This window comes from Pipistrellus kuhlii, unplaced genomic scaffold (genome assembly GCF_014108245.1).
Source record: "Pipistrellus kuhlii isolate mPipKuh1 unplaced genomic scaffold, mPipKuh1.p scaffold_m20_p_27, whole genome shotgun sequence".
NCBI classification, from domain to species: Eukaryota; Metazoa; Chordata; class Mammalia; order Chiroptera; family Vespertilionidae; genus Pipistrellus; species Pipistrellus kuhlii.
The window spans coordinates 342,282-363,093 of NW_023425526.1; the positions used below are offsets into that span (position 1 = coordinate 342,282).

Consider the following 20,812-nt stretch of genomic DNA (forward strand, 5'->3'; position numbering starts at 1 on the left):
ATTGATTTATACATCTTAACAATATTAATTCTGCTGCATTAAAGTATTTCATAAACAATGTAAACAACCCAAAATAATGGTTTTAAATATTCTAGTAGTACAGAATGCATATATCAAATACCTATTGAGTACTTTCATACAATATCTCCCATTTTATTCCCATTCAATGGAACTGATTCATATGAATTCTTTGAAGCTTTCAAAATTAAATGGTTTTTAATTTTAGGTTTCAAGGCCAAGGCATGATGTCAAGATAATCTAATACCTACAACATTATTCTGCAATATTTTAGAAATAACAAAAAGCATTTAAGAAAATATCAATCAGCAAAACACAATAAAAAAAAGTGTTCCCTCACGTTCTAGGGCAGAACCATGAGCTTCTCTCTGTACCTGTTTCCACAGCTAAAAATTAAAGGGAAATAGTAGATGTTCTCAGAGATCCCTTCCCCTGGGGGACAGGGAGATGTATTATCTGTAAAAAGCAACTAAAACCTCAAACCAGATACTAATTTATAATAAATAGTACAGAAATATAGCTTGTTATTTTTGATTTTGTTGTTTTTTATAAGAAATTACAATTAATCAATCTACTTATATGTGAAAATACTTAATCCTTCTAAAAGTTCACCACTGCAATTATAACAACTATTCCAAAGTTATTTAATTATTTAAAAATCATTATGATGCAAGCCTTTAGAAATTAACAGTTACTCTTACCAAACCAATTCATTCTTACAGGACTTTAAGCACTGAATATAGTATATTTTACATAGTTCAAAACTTAAACAACTGGTAAGGCCTACAGGATGAATGAATGTTGAAAACCTTGTTAGTGTTTAAATTAGCTAGAAAGTATCAGCCACACTAAAACTTAATTTTGTAAAAAATACTCCAATAAATAAGCTTTCTATAATGTTATTCTTTCTATAAACTATTTAACTTGATGTTGCCAAAGACTTTTAAGCTTAGTATTGCTCAGAATACCAATGATAGCTTAAGAACAAAATGATCAAGCAAAGCTGTTTATTAAGAAAACAATTTTAGTATCTACCTGTGTCAGTTACAACAAGGGCAGACCTGCCTGTTTTCATTTTTTTTAACTTTTCCCTTCCTGGGAAGATACCATTACTTTGTCTTTGTAGGGTATTGACAAACTCAGTCAGTTCACACTTCCACGTTGATATGTGATGCAGTCTTGAACGAGAATAGAAGTCTGAAATAAAACTGCAGTCTGAGGGTCTGGAGGGCACTGAAGGTGCTGCCTTGCTAAGAGTAGGTCCTGAAGTGCTTTTTGTGCTTGAAGGCCCCTGAACAGTGGAGTAGTGAGCACCATTTACTTTAGTGTTAGTGTGCAAAGATGAGAACGAGAAGGAATTAGTTCTATGTGGATTCCGCACGGCATCTGTGTTTCTGGTGCTTTGTTGCGACAGCTGCACGCTGCAGTCTCTGAAGTCAGTGCTGCTATTCTCAGCCTTCTCCTCCCTCTGGGCAGAGTCTGGGGAAAGCCTGCTGGCAGCACTGTTGCCCACGGGCACCCAGCAATCCTGTGTCTTTAAGGCACCATTAGAGCTCTGAGTGTGGCCATTGAAAATGGCAGGGCTGTCTCTGTGAGGCGGAATCCCATTTTGTCTCCTTTCTGGAAGGATCTGCTCCAGCTCCGCAAAACTAAAATCACTACTTGCATCTTCTTCATTCCAACTGTTCATCCCATTGGCTTTGATTTCTTTTTCTGTCTCAAGCTTCTTAATTACGTGATTTCTAAAGCAGGGAAAAAGTGTTCTTAAATTAATAATGTCTTACTTTCAAACTAAAATAATTTTTCATTTAAACATTGTCTTGGTGATACACACTTTGATATCCCCTATCCCCCCAAAACTGAAAAATTAAGCCACAAGTTTTATATTCTTTTTCTTCCAACAAAAAATAATTTTTGCTAAACCGAAGTAGTAAGATAACTAGGAAAACTCTAGAACATTCACAGCCTCATAGTTTTTATTAAGCTTCAGACACCACCAGACATACAATGGCATCTTATAAGGTTAAGAAAAATCCAAAAAATACTTTCAACTACTCTTCCTACCAAAAATTAACTGGAATATGTAAGCTCTAAATTATACCCAGTTTGTAGCAGAGTGTCTGGCATGTACAAGGCAGTCAATAAATATTTCTGGAATTATTGTAATATGAATAACTTCCATAAAATAGGTAAGAAAGTTCAAGTTCTTAATTTCTACTTTTAATTTCAGTTTTATGTATAGCATTTTTCAGCACATTAAATCTAGTAAGCCACAACACTGAGGCCAGTATTAGTGTCACTGAGGACAACTGACAGCCCATATTCATTAATCCATTAATGGGGCCAACTGTTGTACAAATGGATAAAAAAGAAGGAACCAGGTCAATGTGCACAGCTAGCTCAGTAAGATTTGTACCTAGAAAAATGAGGACACTTGCCCTAGTAATGAGGAAAATGGCACTTCATTTATAAAAAAGCGTATTTAGATACCAAGGTGGTCTAAGATAATCTGGACCAAGTCTCCTGATAACAAGTTTATAAATGCAGGACCAATGGCAAATGTTATGCTAAATTTACACCGTGGCTCCTCTAATGTTTGCTTGGTAATGCTCTATAATAAAGACAAAATTCATCTGCATTCAAGAATCACCTAAGTAACTAAAGCAAAAACCGAATTATGGAGCAATAATTCATTTTTAGAAACAACCAAAGTGTTAATCTAATTACATTTCAGACTTCAGGATGAGGGTGCCTTAGTCATAGGTGAGATTACCACAGTATTATCAGGTTTAATCTAAAGTCCCTCATCCTAATACTAACATGGTATATCAGTAGTAACGACAGTCTGAATACACAGAAAAGCCATATGCATGAGAACATTACCACCCATTTCTGGGTTGGCTCAGGCTCAGGCTGATCATCTCACAGAATAGGACAGCCAACTCTGAGTAGGTCCAATCCTCACAAGTGATCACACCAGTGGCAAGGGGAAAAGAAAACCAACTGAAAACAATTAAAAGAGGGAGGAAAGAAAACCTAATTTGTTACAATTCAGACAAAGTCTGTCTTTGAGATAAAGACAAAGCTATGAGGCAAAACACAAAAGAATTACAAAGAAATTTGAAAAATGTACTGAACATACCGAAAAACAAAGATTATAGTAACAAAAGTGAAGTTAGAAGTCTTAACATCTTTTTTCTGTCACAAATAAGATTTTTCACCTGTTTACTAGCAACACATGCAACAAAAATGCATATATTAGCAGAAAACACCTTGCAAATACACACTTTTTTTTTTTAGTCTACAATGGATATTTACAAACTAGCTATTCAGGAAATATATAATCAGTAAACATACATTTACTAGGCAATAGTGTAGAAGTATTAAGAAATAAAATCTAACAAGTAAATTTTCCCTAAAATTGACACAGGAATTTCAAAAAAATACATATAGGCCCCTTTATCTGCAGTTTCCCTTCCTGCAATCAGCTGTAGTCTGAAAATATTATAAAATTCCAGAAAGAAACAATTTGTAAGTTTTAAATTGTGCACCTTCCTGAGTAGCCTCATTACAAAGGCATTTTATCACCTCATATCATAAGGGTGCATACAGGACAATAGTTATTTTAGAGACTTCATTCATTTAATTTTTACTACAGCGTATTATTTTAACTATTCTATTTTACTTTGTTATTATTGTCAATCTCTTACTGTGCCTAATTTATAAATTACATTTTGTCATAGGTGTGTATGCATAGGAAAAAATACTATATATAGTACTTGTGCTATCCAGGTTTCAGTCATCTACTGGGGTCTTGGAACATAATCCCCTGTGCGTAGGGGGAACTACTGTATCTATTTTCCTACTTTTATTAGTGTGAGAAAAAAATATGAAGTTATGTATTCAAAGGTTTTCTGGTATGACTTGTACACCTTCATAGTACTAAAAAATTAAAAGTTTTAGGTAACATGAAAACATCTGAATGTGTTTATAAATGAATACAAATGAAATAACAACAAATACTACAGAAAGCAGTGATACTGGATACTCCCAGGTTAGATTCCTGGTCTTTGGGAAAAGATATATCCAATTCCCAAAGCAAGTAACTTAATAACAAAGAAGGCTGATGGTAATAATGAATCACCTAATATACAAGTTAAGGTAACACACCAATTAATTTAAAATCAACTCACTCAGGATTATTGCAATTAAAGCTTAAACCAGTATATGTTTAAAAATCAGTCACATGGAATAAACTCTAGATTCACCTCTAACTCTATAACATTAAGAGTCACCAACTAAATTTTTATTAATATTAAATACTTACATATTTAGAATTGTTATGAATTTGGAATTTTTCAAAAATAACCTGGAAATATTAACATTTTTGTTATTTGACTTTCTACGCATGCCATATAACAAAAGTACAGCTGGCACAGTTAATTCAGTTTTTGAAAAAGCAACATTCTTAGCAAATATATTTTATGGAAATAATTACTATTAGAAAAACTATAGAAAATTTTACCTACTAAGTTAAGATCCATTAGTTAACATGGGAATTTATAAAGACTGAAAAACCTTCCCTGTTTACATTTTATTTATGAAACTTTCATGATAAAAACAATTTTTTGGTAAGACACCCACACACCTATTTCCACATGTTTAACACAGATGAATGGCCAGGTTATACAGCTATTTCTATCTGCAGCAGAGCAGGAACCATACTCAGTGCTAAAAGCAAGCCTTGCAGCATTTATTACCCTAGACAAACTTACACCCTGTTGTTGAGCTGTTTGGCTCCATTGCTTGGACCAGGAGCCGGGTCCTCAGGTTTGCAGACAGGGTTGAAGTTGAGACTTTTCTGCACAGGTGACTGCTTGCTGTACAGCTGATAGGGAATGTAGGACAGGAGTCGTCCAGCTTTGATGCTGCAACAAAAAGTAACAGCAGGGAAATGAGCCTTCCATGAAAAAGCAATGTTCTTAATGATGGGAGTATTTCACTAGCAAGTCATCTTTCCTATCAGCCCTCTCCCTCTGTCTTTGTGATTCTAATATACAGAATGACATACATCTGAGATCTTAAAAATCAGTAGCCAACAATCCTACATGAGGCAAAAACAAACAAACTACAGAGTAAGATGAGAAAAGCACAGAGTTGGACTAGCTAATATTTTTATCCTGACTTTAATATTGACCACAGTTTCCCCTCAAATAACTGTACAATCATCAATACTTCCTCAAATCCCATCTTGCATATTAAGTTTTCTCAGAATAAGTAAACTAGATAAGGATTCCCAATTTCCACAATTCATGTTAGGTCTATTAAATGTGAAAATTTCTACAACAGCCCTGGCCGGCATGGTTCAGTGGTTTGAGTATCAGCCTACGCACCACGGCTCTCCAGGTGGGCATGTGCAGGAGGCAGCCTATCCATGTGTCTCCTCACACTGACCTCCCATTCCTTCCCACCCACACCCTTCCCCAAACCTCTCCCTTCCACTCTCTCTTTAAAAACAAAACAAAACAACAATAATAATAATAAAAAAAAAATAGAAAAAATATTCTCTCTGTAAGGATAAAAAAAAGGGGGACAAAATGAAGGACCTCAACTTTAAGAGTAATAAACTATTTTAATGGAAGAGTGACTGAGACAAGGCCATTTGAGGATATGAACTCTATGAGGGCAGAAGCTATTGCAATAACCTCTTCCAAATGTTCATTACCTGCTAAACATAACCAGTAAAAACCAGAGTAACACCAGTATTATTAAAATACTAGGTGCTAGCACATTAACTAACACTCCCAAACAACTATTCTTTTGTTCTGCAGAACTAAAACTAATTTGATTGCTGTCTAAATCTGATTTTTGCTTTCTAATAAATTAAGTTATATATGGTTATTATACCATTAAAATAGCAAACCAATATACTGTGCTTTTGCTAACATCCAATTTTTACAAAAGGCTCTTTAAGTATCAGAAAATGTTTCCAAAAACATGTCTCGCTTTAAACCTAAAATGAATAGTAAGAAAGTAATATTTTAATTATTTAGGAAAAATTAATAAGTAACAGACTAAATATACTTTATTATGTCATAAATCCAAGAGCTTGACATTTAATTTTCTCAAAGGACACTACAAAACATGTAAGAAATGACTGAATTATCTAACAAAAAAATAATTTAAAATACTGAGTCAACTCTGAACATAGGAAAAGTAATGATATATGCTAAAAATGGAACTATAAAATGTTAGTCTATATGTCCTTTATGTAATTATATCAATAATAGAGGCCCGGTGCACGAAATATGTGCATGGGGGTTGGGGAGGTGTCCCTCAGCCCAGCCTGCACCCTCTCCAATCTGAGATCCCTCTCACAATCCAGGACTACTGGCTGCCAACCGCTTGCCTGCCTGCCTGCCTGCTTGCCTGCCTGATTGCCCCTAACCGTTTCTGCTTGCCAGCCTGATCACCCCTAACCATTCCCCTGCCAGCCTGATTGACACCTAACTGCTTCCTTGCCGGCCCGATTGCCCCTAACTGCCCTCCCCTGCCATCCTGGTCGTCCCTAACTGCCTTCCCTTGCAGGCCTGGTTGCCCCCAACTGCCCTCCCCTGCTGGCCTGGTAACCTCTAACTGCCCTCCCCTGCAGGCCTGGTCCCCCCCAGCTGCCCTCCCCTGCAGGCCTGGTCCCCCCCAACTGCCCTCCAATGCAGGCCTGGTAACCCCCAATAAACACCCCCTCCAACCCCCGCAGGGCCTGGTTGCCCACAACTACAGTCCCCTGCAATTCTGAGTTCCCCCCCTGTCCTTCCCTGCAGGCCTGGTTGTTCCCAAACTGCCCTCCCTTGCAGGCCTGGTCCCTCCCAATTGCCTTCCCCTGCTGGCCTGATCACCCACAACTGCCCTCCCCTGCTGGCCATCTTGTGACACCCATCTTATGTCCACATGGGGGAAGCCATCTTTGACCACATGGGAGTGGCCATCTTGTGTGTTGGAGTGACCGCCAATTTGCATATTACTCTTTTATTAGATAGGATGTATTTAGTAATTCTACCTAAAGCACCTACTGTATCCAAATGCTATAAGGTCTACATTATGATGTCAAAAAACATACCAGTGACATTTCAATTTTCACTTACCTAAATACTTATTATCAGGCTAAGTTACTTTTGTTTTATTTTTAAATTTACTTTTATCAAGTTTAAAGATTTCAATTGAATATCAGAATCAAAATTCTAAAATTAGATCATGTATTAAATTACTATTTTTTATAAGCTAAGGTTTATATTGTTTTATTTTATAAATCTTAATTGTTGAAAGTATTACATATGTCTTGCTTTCTCTCTCTCCCCCCCATTACCGTAATTTACTATTCTTTATAAAACTTTTTTTCTTTAACGGTCTCAACTGCCTATAGATGCTCTTCTTATAGTATTATGTATTTCCCCTGCTTCCCGCACGTCAGATGCAGAGGCACTTAATATATGACATAGAACCCTAACCTTAGCCTCCAACTTTTCATTACATATAGCTGAGCCACATCAGCCAGGCTTCTTTGAGGAGACTTAATTCTTTTTTTTTTCTTTTTTTTTAATTTCAGGAGTCTTAATTCTTGCCCAGCCCCACTGAAGTTATATCTAAAACAGAACTTTGTATCTAACAGTTCTCAAAATCATTTATTTCTGTTAACTGAGAATGACTTTACACTGACAGTTATAATCAGATTTGGGGAAATTTTATTAATACAAAAATTAATATCAACAAAATGATCACTACACTAATTGCTATTCTGAACTTTTTCTTCTAGCTTATAGTATCAGCACTTTATATGAAACACTTCTGCACATCAAATGTGTTTATGGTTCCAGTCAATGTCTTGGTTATCCTGTATTACAGAAATGGTATCTAACACTGGTCTGCACACCACCCATGGATTCAGGCTTCTGTCTTCTTCCTTACTCAAAAGTGGATTTAAGGCAAGAAAGGGTCTACTGATGTGCTGAGGAAAAACAGCTGTTTTTGCCCATTCCGCCATTAAGCAAAAATCATCTTTATGCACCAAAATTAACATTCCTTTTGCCCCACCCCACTATCTAAACTTCCCAACCACTCACTTAGACACTATGAGCTAAGAAAAGAAAATAAACAGGCATGAAAATATGTGTAAGATTCCTTGCCCCTACACAGATACTAAAAGTTAGGCTATTCATTTTTGTGAGGGGGTGGGGAAGGAGGAAGCTAATAATTTTTTAGCTCCTAAAGACGGAGAACTAGTTTTCTAATAAAATGTTACCTACAACAAGTCAGTGGGGTATAGTCTGAAATGTGTGTGTTGGTTAGTTATCCAGATAAAAATATTATTAGAAGAATTCTGTAGTGCTATGCGAGAAAAATGTAAATGACACCAAGATTAAATTTTTTAAAAAGTCAAATCTACACCAGAAACTGGAGTCATGCACATTTTCTTTAAAGAATAAACTGAAACAAGATACAAAATCACAAGGAAAATGTAAAAAGTCATGAGACATAACGTTGCAATCAAGTTTTAGTTGAGTTTAGATAAGCACTCTGATATTTACACTGAATATAATTAGAAACAGAGTTTTAGCCCATATGAAGTATGAAATCTTCGGAGTTTCTGAGTATATGACAAATGGGCTAAATTATTAGAATTTGAGAGCTTAAAAAGAAAGGACAAACTGCTGAGCATCTGTCACTCCCACTAGAAGACCCCAATGAGTGGCATGAAATGGACAATGGAGACAACACTCTCCACTCACAGCAGAGCCATTGAGAACCTAAGCACAGGAAGGAGGCAGCTTCCCACGCTAAAAACACTGAGATAGTGAGCACCAACAAAAACTACAGTGACCTGCAATTACTTAGGACAATGCTTTTAAACTGCCTTCCATGGGACTCATTGCTTAGTGAGGAGCAGGGTGGATCACAGCAGCTTCTGATTAACTATTCCAAACTTCAAATCTCAATATAAAACTTCTGAAGAAAAAGAATAGGCAAAAATCTGAAAATCACTGACTTAAGAGTATAAGTGCCAAAACCGGTTTGGCTCGGTGGTAGAGCATCAGTCTGTGGACTGAAAGGTCCCGGGTACGATTCCAGTCAAGGGCATGTACCTTGGCTGTGGGCGCATCCACGGTGGGGAGTGTGCAAGAGGCAGCTGGTCGATGTTTCTCTCTCATCAACGTTTCTAGCTCTCTATCTCTCTCCCTTCCTCTCTGTAAAAAATAAAAAAAATAAAGACTATAAGCAAGTGTAGGATTTTCTAGGCAGAGGTTTCAGTGAAACAATCTCACAGCTCACAAGCACGCACACAGGACCCTCCTGGCCCTATAATCATGTGCACGTTCACTGACTCAGGTTGCATGGCACAGACACAGACACCAGGGAATTCTGATCAAAGCCCAGTAGTCACCCACACACTTAGAAGTGGTAGCTGTTATTTAAACTGCCCAAACTAAAAACAAGAAAGCTAATTATATAAGAGAATATCATGTATCATCCACTAAATAGCTAATACAATGTTCAAAATTTTAAGTATAACAAAACATCATTAAAACACCACTGAGGAGTAGCCCTGGCTGGGTAGTTCAGTTAATTAGTGTGTCATCTAATACACCTAAGTTGAGGGTTCAATTCCCGGTCAGGGCACATATAAGCTACAAGAAACAACCAATCAGTGCTTAAATAAGTAGAACAACAAAACGATGTTTCCTTCCCTCCCTCCCTCATCCCTCTCTCTGAAGTCAATAAATAAAATAAATATGCCAACACTGAAGAAGAGAAGAGATCAACAAGATTGGGATTAGAGTATAAAAGGAAACAGTAGTGTGCTTTAAGAAAAAGAATTCCATCCTCTGACACAATAGACACTGACATTTATTTTATATATTAAGATATGTGCCTAAACTGATCCATTTGCACATGAACCAATTCACCTACAACAACAAGCTTAATTAAATGGCAGAACAGACCCAAATAGGAGTCAGAAAATCTGGACTGAATCCTGCTGTTTTTAGGCAAAGTAGTTAACCTTATTAGCTCTGCCTTCTCATATATAAAATGAAGCAAACACGCCCTAGACAGTGGCTCAATGGTTAGAGCATTGACCTGAGGATGGAAGAATCAAGGTCACATACCTCGGCTGTGGGCTCGATTCCTGGCCCAGTCAGGGCAAGCTCAGTAGGCAACCAGTTGATGTCTGTCTCTCTCTCTCTCTCTCATTGATATTTCTCTCTGTTTCTCACCATACATTCCACTCTCTCTAAAAATCAATGAAAAAAAATATCCCAGGGTGAGGATTACCAAAAATAAAATAAACAGGCCACATAATTATGGTATCCAAAGTCACTTTAATCATTTATCAAGAGATGATCAGGCTTGACTTCAAACTGAAATGCTATCCATTAAAGTGAATTTTAAAACTTATAATGGCCACAGTTACTTTTTCTGTTTTATTACTGCTAGCTGCATTCAGGGCAAGAAAGAGCAGGTATAAAGAAAACAGCTGTCATAAAACTCACCTTTTTCTCAGCAAGTCAAGTCCTACCTGTTAAGAGCCCTTTTCACCTCCTCTCTTACTGTCCATGGAGCTACCCCATACCCTCCAAAGCCAAACCAAATATCCTCAGATCAAAATTCTAGCCCTAGCACAAGGAAAGGACTGGAATGTCTGTATGCAACAACATACACCTTATTCTGGAATGATCCTAACTTCTTATACTGAAAACTTGACAATTCCTTTTTGAAACACACAGCTTAAGGCCATACTCACTGACCTTCTATAATGAACTGACAGTGACTAAGTCATTGAGAACAAAGCACAAAGAACCAGTGAGATGTTCCAGGAATCCTCAAAGATTGAAAAGATGCTTAATTTATAAAATACACTTGGCTTTCTAGAAGCACTTTAAAAATATACTTTTATTTTTTAAAATTGATTTCAGAGAGGAAGGCAGAGGGAGAGAGAAACATCAATGACAAGGAAGAATCTTTGATCTGCTGCCTCCTGCATGTCCCACATGGGAATCGAGCCCACAACCCGGGCATTTGCCCTGACTGGGTATTGCATTGTGACTACCTGGTTCATAGGTCGACTTTCAACCACTGATTATGCCACCTTGGCTAAATGCACTTAAAAAAAAAAAATGCTCTTTTGACTTTTTGGACTTTATTAACTAGAGGCCCGGTGCACAAAATTCGTGCACAGGGAGAGGAGGTGTCCCTCAGTCCAGCCTGCATCCTCTCCAATCCGGGACCCCTCGAGGGTAGTAATCACGGAGGACTACTGGCTCCTTCTCACAATACAGGACTGCTGGCTCCCAACTGCTCACCTGTCTGCCTTCCTGACTGCCCCTAACTGCTTCTGCCTGCCAGCCTGATCACCCCTTAACCACTGCCCTGCCAGCCTGATTGATGTCTAACTGCCCCCCCTGCCAGCCTGTTTGCCCCCAACTTCCCTCCTCTGCTGGCCTGGTCACCCCTAACTGTCTTCCTCTACAGGGTTGGTGGCCTCCAACTGCCCTCCCTTGCAGGCCTGGTCACCCCCAGTGCCCTCCCCTGCTGGCCATCTTATGGTGGCCATCTTGTGTCCACATGGGGGTAGCCATCTTTGACCATATGGGGCAGCTATCTTGTTCTTGTGTTGGAGTGATGGTCAATCTGCATATTACTCTTTGATTAGACAGGATAGAGGCCTGGTGCATGGGTGGGGACCAGCTGGTTTGTCCCGAAGAGTGTCCCGGATCAGGGTGGGGGTTCCCTTGGGGCGTGGGCTGGCCTGAGTGAGGGGCCTGTGGTGGTTTGCAGGCCAGCCATGCCCCCCAGTGACCCAAGTGGAGGCCCTGGTATCTGGGATATATTTATCTTCTACAACTGAAACTTTGTAGCCTGGAGCAAAGAGAAGCCAAGCCTTCTGCTTGCTCTGTGGTGGCAGCTATTTTTGTTGTGGTTTATTCACCTTCTGTAATTGAAACTTTGTAGCCTGGAGTGGAGGCCTAGGCTGGCCAGGGCTTCCTCCATTGCAGGGGGAAACCCTAGCCTGCTCTCTCCAGCTCCCTGACTACTACCATTTTTCTTAGGATTTATCTTCTATAATTGAAACTTTGTATCCTAGAGTAGAGGCCGGGGCCCACCAGGGTGTGTGGAAAGCTTGGTTTCCTCCATTGCCAGAGAAACCCAAGCCTCCCTCCTGCTCTCTGTGGTGACAGCCAACTTTTTTGGGGTTAATTTGCATATTACTCTTTTATTAGGAAGATACTTGCTAGTGTTTTTGGAATTAAAAAACAAACAGTTTCTCTGCATATATTACTAGAGGCACAGTGCACAGTATTCATGCACAGGAGGGGGTATCCCTCACAACCCCAAACCCTTAGGGTAGGGTCTAGGCTTAGCTGACAATCAGGGTCTATTGAGGCTTTCCTTCCCCCAGCTGCTGGCAGGTGGCCCGCCCCCCACCACTGCCACTGCTTGCCATCTGTGCAGTGCTACCTCCCCTCCCCCACCACCGGTCACCTCCCTCTGTGGGTGACAGGTGTGGGGTGCAACCGCTTGGCTGGCCTGGGCCTCCCTCTGTGGGGGATGGCATGGCCCCCCAAACAATTGCATTGTACAGGCCTTGGTTGGCCTGGCGCCAGTGCGTGTCACAGCATGGTCATCTAGAACAGGGGTCCTCAAACTTTTTAAAGTGGGGGCCAGATCACGGTCCCTCAGAGAGCTGGAGGGCCGGACTATATGAACTACTAATTCCTACTGTAACACCTCGGCTGCGCTCACTGCCCAAAAAACCTGGCAGGCCGGATCAGACTCCTCTGCGGGCCGCATGTGGCCCGCGGGCCGTAGTTTGAAGACGCCTGATCTAGAAGGTCATCCGAACAGTCTTTCTGCTGTTTGGTCGCTAGGTATTTGTGCTTATTAGGCTTTTATTATATAGGATACCTTTCAATGTGCTAGTTTACACAAATTATTTCTAGTTCTCATATAACCACAGCAGGCAAGTATCTGCCTTCTTTTACAAGTGAGAAACTGAATTTCAGAATGACTGCAGAGCCCTTCCCCAAGTCACACAAGATGACAGGCATGCAACTCCTGCATTCAGATGTGAACCCAGGTGTGTGTCCAGAGCCCAGGCAAGGCTTTCCCACTATGTTATGTTGCCTCCCACTGAATCTGTGCTGCTACATCTGCAACACAAAGAAACTGAGCACAACTCAATCTGCTGAATAACTTTATTGAAAATGTCAAAATTAGTGAAGCTTAGGATTTTCCCAAAAGCTTGGAATTGACTAAAAAACAAACAAAAAAAACAAACCTAAGTTTGTTTCATTTGCACTCCATAATTTAATCTGACCATTCTTTTATAGAATAACTGGAGGCCCGGTGCATGAAATTTGTGCACACGTGGGGTCCCTAGGCCTGGCCAGTGATCAGGACCTATTGGGGCCAGGCCAGCTGGCTGCCAGATGTGGCCTGCCAGATGGGGCCTGGTGAATGAGGGGAGGGAATGAGGGGAGGGAACACGGGAGGTTTGCTGGATGGGGGGAAGACCAGGGGAGGCTGGCTGTGGGAGCACACTGACCTGGAGGGGGCAGTTCCTTCATTGAGCGTCTGCCCCCTGGTGGTTAGCATGCGTCATAGTGACTGGTTGAGCAGTTGTTCAGTTGTAACAGTTGCTTAGGCTTTTATATATTGAGATCAGAGGCCTGATGTACGAAATTTGTGCAAGTGGCTCGGCCTCACAGTTTTGGTGGCTTGCCTCAGCCCTTGCAGCCTCAGCTTCATCTGGAAGGTCATTTGGCTGTCCGTTCTAATTAGCATTATTATGACTTATTATTATAGATAGATTATAATCTATTCATAGGTAAAATTATTATTTTAATCTTTCAATTTTCATAAATCTAGCAATCATTCATATATGATATTGTTTTAAAATATAAATCACCTAAGTATGGCTCATTACCAAAAATCCAGATGACATATTTAAACTTAAGAAGTTAATATAAACAGCCACCACTGATTTACAGCACACCAATTCCAAACAAACAGGGAACAATGCCTAGCCCATAATACCGTGTTTCCCCAAAAATAAGACATCCTCCAAAAATAAGACCTAGTGCATGGAAAGATAAGACATCCCCTGAAAATAAGACCTAGCACAACTTTGGGAGAAAAAAATTAATATAAGACACTGTCTTATTTTCGGGGAAACAGGATAGGTGCATAAATATTTGCCAATGAGTAACTTCCTTAGTAAACCTTCTCCTATCACCACCTCCTTCTGCTTACTGGCTGATTGCCCCTAATTCCTAGTAGCTGAGGTTCCAAGAACATGAATGTAGTACTTTTAATAGGATGTAAATCCTAGGCCACCTGAATTATCAATGTGAAGTTAAGAGTACAGTAGTGTTGTTTAAGACATTAATTACTTTTCACCTTTAAGGGGCAATGTAAGTATCTATAACAGAAATAAAATGTATTCCAATTTTTAAACCTTATTAAAAATTACACTTACCTTTCCACAATCCATTCTGGCCGAATTACTTTTTGCTCCTTCAATTCTTTAATTTTGGCAGTAGGAAGATTTGTGGCAATAATGTGTGTTGTTTTGGACCTGGAGTAATACACATGGTACTGGCCTCCATGCAACATCATTAGCTTTCTCAATTCCTCAGCAGAAGGATCTGTAAAGTTAATATTAAAATATATTATGAGTTTTACATATAAGAAAGTAGAGTTCTAGCTGAATAACCCCTAGAACAAGCCATTCAAAGAGTATATTACTGGTTTACTTTGTCCTTGGCTGTGTTGCCAGTAAACAAAGTTGGGAGGTAAATCACAAGGTGATAAAGCTATTTGCCTTAGCACATCCTCTTCCCCTGGTTGCTAGAGACAGTCAATCAACACAAAAACATCTTCTGCTAAGAGGTGCCTAGAAGAGCAAATAGGGACCTCAAGTAATGAATAATAGAGCAAATATTTTTAAAATTTTGATCCCATTTAGCTGTATGACCTTGATACAATATTTTTTAAATTGACAAATATAAAGTTATTTATGAATCAGTTTACAGAGATTCCAATTAACTTTACAGCTCCTTCAGAATACAACATTTTGTTATTGCATTAATGAGATGCCATAGGAACTGAACTTTCGTTTATATCAATCAGCCTATTGTAAAGCTGGTTATGTTTTATGTCATTTCACTAAAGTCAACAGAACCTATCAATAACTTTTAGTGATGACTTACTATAATACAGTTGTCAGAAGTCCACCTATACAGAAGATAAACACTGCAGGCCACGAAACAGTGTATATTTTTCAACTGTTTCAAAATATTTTATTCTCAATACAACTATTAAAAAAATCTTAGAAAATCAATGTAGTTTATGTTTTCCCATTAAAAAAATGTCTGACTCACTATAGTTCTGTTACAGCTGGCATTTAATACTAGCAATTAAACTAATTACTTTCAATAGCTTTTCTATTATATTTCTTTCACCTATTATCCTAATGAAAGGTCTAAATCACACCTCCCTTAGCAACAGTTAGGCCCTGGGTGGTGGTGGGGGAGAAGGAGAGTCACAAGAGGCTTATGTATCTATTTGTTGTTCAAGCAACAGATTTTCCACAAGTCCAAACAATATAGGTCCAAGTATTTAGATGAACACTTTTCTTTATTAAAAAAATAAATAAATAAATAAATAAATAAATAAATTTAAATTCATTTCAGAGAGTAAGGGAGAGAAAAGGGAGAGATGAGAGAGAATCAACCATCAGCTGCCTCCTGCATGCCCCCCATCGGGTACAAGCCCATAACCCAGGCATGTGCCTTTGACCGGAATCAAACTCGGGACCCTTCAGTTCACAGGCCAATGCTCTATCCACTGAGCCAAACCCGGCAGGGCTAGATGCATACTTTTATTGTAACTATCTAATTAGATGAGTTTTAGATGAGAAAAAATTTAAAAACTAAAAAAGCAAATACAGATATGTCAGGTTTAATTCATGGTAAATTCTACTGTGTAGATGTCATTTGATGTTACTGACCATACACACTGACATTGCCTGATAAGTGCAAGTCACATATATTAAGATTTCTTGCCTGGGTACTCTATCTGGCTCAGTGGATAGTGTGTCGGCCTGCGGACTAAAAGGTCCCAGATTCTATTCAAGTCAAGCACATGCACCTTGGTTGCAGGCACATCCCCAGTAGAAGGTGTGAGGGAAGCAACTGATGGATGTTTCTTTCCCTCTCCCTTCCTCTCTGTAAAAAAATAAACAAATAAAAAATAAATGAAATATATTAAAAAAGATTTCTAAAAAAAAAAAAGATTTTTAGTACCTGAAGTAAAATCATGAAATCATTTTAATAATACTTAATTTAACCCAAAAGTTCCAAAACATTATCACTTCATTAGGTAATCAATATAAAAAATTGAGATATTTCATATTCTTTTTTTTCATACTGAGCCTCCAGAATCATGTACATTTTATATTTACAGCACGTCAATTTAGACTAACCCCATTTCAAGTGTTGTTTTTTGTGAAAAATATATTTTTTTTATTATTTATTTATTTATTTTACAGAAAAGAAGGGAGAGGGATAGAAGATTAAAAACACTGATGAGAGAGAAACATCGACCAGCTGCCTCCTGCACATCTCCTACCAGAGATGTGCCTACAACCAAGGTACATGCCCTTGACTGAATCAAAACTGCAACCCTTCAGTTCACAGACCGACACTCTATACACCGAGCCAAACAGTTAAGTCTATTTCAAGTGTTTAAAACATGTGGCTAGAGGCTACCAAACTGGACATTGCACTAGAAAAATAAATGAAAACAATGTTTAAATAAAATTAGTTCAACATTCATAATCGAAAATTTACAGGGGTTGGGATCACAAAAACCAAGCTAGAGCATCACAATGATTTAATGAAAAATTGTGGAAATGAAGTAGCTTGCCAGTCAGGAATTTATAGTTTAGTTTCTTTCCCTAAGATTAAAGAACTTGACTCACCTTATTAAATACCAATGAAAAATACTAAATTAATAGATACAATACAACTATATGGACAGACACCAAATCCAATAAAAAGCACAGAAATGTAAAAAAATCATCTTACGAATTAATCTAAAATTTCCCTAAACCAACTGTATATAGTAACTACAACAGAAAGCAGGGTGCTGGCAGGAACACATTGCCTTTGCATACACTACTAGTTGCTCTTTGAAATCTAATAATTACAGAAATTTGGAACTGGAAACCCTGGAGAGTTTACTGTCCTTGTTTTCTTCACTGTCCTTTTATGGGATGAAGTTAAAAGGGCTCCTTAAGATAAACGCTCCGACTGTGCTGAGCCCAGCTCCAACCGCTCTGAACCCCAGTCCTAGGCCAGACCCCGGGGACCCAGGCTCACACAGGGGGAGCTGGGTTGTAAGGCGGAACCCGGAGGAGTGGCAAAAGGTGGTCCTGGAGGCACGCACATTGCGCGCAGAGAAGGGACAGCTGGCTGTGCTGCGGGATTGCCCCGGTGGGAAGGAGACAGGGGCTCCAGACGGCTCTGAACACCACCTCCAACTCCACTTCCAACTGAACTGAACCCCAGTTTCGGGCCCATTGGGGGAGAGACTAGACCAGGGGTGTCGAACTCAATCAGAGAAGGGGCCAAAATCTAAAATCCAGCCTAAATCGCGGGTCAAATGGTTTACTGAACAGTCATAAACTGACAATGTTAACCAGAAATGTGAATTTAAAATGAATGGAACAATCTTTTCCTTAACAGTGCTGTTAACCAACTCACATGCTATCAAGCAAAACAGTAATATTGGTATCAAGCAAAACAGTAATATTGGAATGTACCTAAAATGCTCATTGTTTTGTTTTCTGGCTAGATGTCTGACACCGTTTTCCCCGGATCAATGAGTCAATGTTCGGTTTTATTTCTTGGGCTGTAGCAACCCGCAAAACAGCATGGAGGTTGTCATCGGTAATGCGTGATCTGTGCTTGTTTTTGTTCAGATTCATTATTGAAAACATCTGTTCACAAAGATAGGTGCTCCCGAACATGGATAGAATATGGGCAGCATGAAGTCGGAGCTCTGGCATTGAGTCAGGGGGCAGTAGAGGGTAGAAGTCCTCAATTTCAACATCCTGAAACCTTGATTTCAGGCCACTGTCAGACTGAAGCTCGATTATCTCCATCTGAAGGTGATGGGGCACATTGTTGACATCAACTGTAAAAGGATTGGCAAAGATGTCAAAGCCTGAGTGCTGTGTTCTAAAGTCAGAGAAGCGCCGCTCAAATTCACTTAGTAAATGGCTAACTTTGGTAGCCAGCCGACTGCAAGGAAAGGTACCAGAAATAATGGTTGAGATACTCAAACAAACGGGAAAGTGGGCAAGATTGTCCTGTTCCAGTTGGGACTTCCATAGTTGAAGTTTACGCTGGAATGCTGTGATCATGTCAGACATCTTCGTGATGACTTGTTTGCGTCCCTGCAGCTTCAGATTCAGTTGGGCGAGATGCTCGCATATGTCACACATCATAGCAAAATCACATAGCCAGGCGAGATCCGACAGTTCAGGCAAGGGCTTTCCTTTACTTTCCGTGAAAAGAGCAATTTGTTCTTTGAGCTCAAAAAATCTTTTGAGGACTGCGCTCTTGCTCAGCCATCTTACTTCTGTGTGGTATGGCACGTCTCCATGCTCTGCACCCACCTCCTGTAAAATCTGCTGGAACCGGCGATGATTCAGGCCACGTGCCCGTATAAAGTTAATAGTTTTAATGACTGTGGTCATTATGTCATTCACGTCCAGAACTTTTCCACACATAGCCTCTTGGTGGATAATGCAATGATAAGTAATCAAGGGTGTGTGGCAGTGACTTTTTTGCATTCTTTCCTTCATTAGTCCAACCAAGCCTTTCTTTTCTCCGCACATTGAAGGTGCGCCATCGGTAGTTAGCCCCACCAACTTTTCCCAGGGTAATTTAAAATTATTTATAGATTTCTCCACAGCCTCAAATATATCTCTACCAGTCGTCGTCCCATGCATGGCAGCTACATCCAAAAGTTCCTCAGTGACAGAGAGGTCGGTCTTCGTAGCACGTATAAAGATGGACAGCTGCGCTGTATCAGTGTTGTCTGTGCTTTCATCGATAGCAAGTGAAAAAGCGAGATAACTGCATGCCTGTTCGGCCAGCTGTGATGATAGATTTCCTGAGAGTTCTTGAACTCTATCTGCAATGGTGTTTCTTGACAAACTGACATTTTGAAAACTCTGTATCTGGTCTGGGCATACTTGCTCACACACTTTTAGCATGCATTGCTTCAAAAAGGCACCCTCTGAAAAACACCTTGAAGTATGGGCAATTTCTTCAGCCACTATAAAGCTTGCTTTCACTGCAGCATCATTTTTCGCTGTAGCCTTTGTAAACATTTGCTGCTGTGATTGTAGTTTGCCTTTTAGTTCTTTAACAATTTTATGCTTTTCTTCCAAAGTATATTTGCCATACTTAACATTATGTTTGGTGTCAAAATGACGACGTATATTGTACTCTTTCATCACCGACACTGTCTCATAACACAATATACACACTGGTTTGCCCTCTCTAAGCACAAACATGTATTCATTTTCCCATTTGTCATTAAATTGTCTGCCTTCACCGTCAACTTTTCTTTTCCTGGACATTTTGGGATCAATATTGGCAGTAAAAGATGTAGTTTATTGGAAATCTGCGTTAGAAGGAAAAAGTTGAAAACTGCACAGGGATAGCTTGATTTGGCAGATGAAGTGGAGAAAAAAAAAGTCAGTCAATAAATTCCTGGCTGGGTACAGATAGCAGATTCTGTTGCGATTTTTATGCCTGCACTTTATGCCAGGAACTGGCAGCTTCTGCTGTGTATTTTTTATGCCCGCACACTCACTCTCTCCTCTGCTCTGCCACCCGCACAACCACATCGGATGCCGGACTATAGGTCACGCCTCCTGAATCTCGCGTGACTTGTTATCTATGCGCATGCGTAATAGATAGCAAGTACAGCGGCTGGCGAGGCGGCCGGCGAGATCACAAGCCTCCTATGTCACCGCGCGTCATTGTGATGGAACGCAGCGGAGTGCAGTGATGACAGCGCGGTGCGGGCCACATTGCAAGGCCTGGCGCGCCGGATTTGGCCCGCGGGCCTTGTGTTTGACATGTGTGGACTAGACTGTTTGGTAGCAGGCGATCGTGGGCACCTTTCTCTCAGCGGCGCTTGCAACGAGTACTGAAGGACCCGCAGAGGGCGGGGCAGACGGAAGCCAAGGCTGTAGGCTCCACCCTGAAACCCCACCCCATCAGGAAAGCTGCCTGCGAAAATGCCTAAACCAAATAGATCACAAACGAAAGAAATGGAGGACAAAAAGCGATTGGATAAAGAGTTCAAAACCACACTTATAAGGTTTTTCAAGAGTTTCCTAGAAAAGGCCGATAAAACAAATGAGACCTATGAGGATATGAAAAGGGATCAACAAGAAATAAAGAATACATTGTCTGAAATAAAAAATATTATACAGAGTCCTAAAAACAGAATGGAAGATCGCAAGAATCAAGTCAAAGATTTGGAACATAAAGAGCCAGAAGACACTCCTCCACAGAAGCTAGAAGGCAAGAGAATCCAGAAAATTGAAGATGATGTAAGAAACCTCTAGGACAACTTCAAACGATCCAACATCAGAATTATGGGGGTCCCAGAAGATGAGAAAGAGCAAAATATCGAAAACATACTGAAAGAAATA

At 39.7% G+C, this 20,812-nt stretch overlaps 1 protein-coding gene across 7 annotated transcripts in view; it reads right to left on the reverse strand.

The window, feature by feature from the left end:
- REV1 (REV1 DNA directed polymerase) overlaps positions 1-20,812 on the reverse strand; it is a 104,613-nt gene that overhangs the window by 42,044 nt on the left and 41,757 nt on the right. For 4 of the 7 annotated variants that reach the window (XM_045587241.1, XM_036454047.2, XM_036454046.2 and 1 more), the window contains 3 exons: positions 14,549-14,717; positions 4,794-4,946; positions 1,054-1,760 (listed from right to left, as the gene is read on the reverse strand). In XM_045587241.1, coding sequence (XP_045443197.1) covers positions 1,054-1,760; positions 4,794-4,946; positions 14,549-14,717 — 1,029 coding nt within the window. Of the gene's footprint in view, positions 1-1,053; positions 1,761-4,666; positions 4,686-4,793; positions 4,947-14,548; positions 14,718-20,812 lie in introns of those variants that run through there. The other 3 variants (XM_036454049.2, XM_045587242.1, XM_036454050.2) reach the window with 3 other exon arrangements.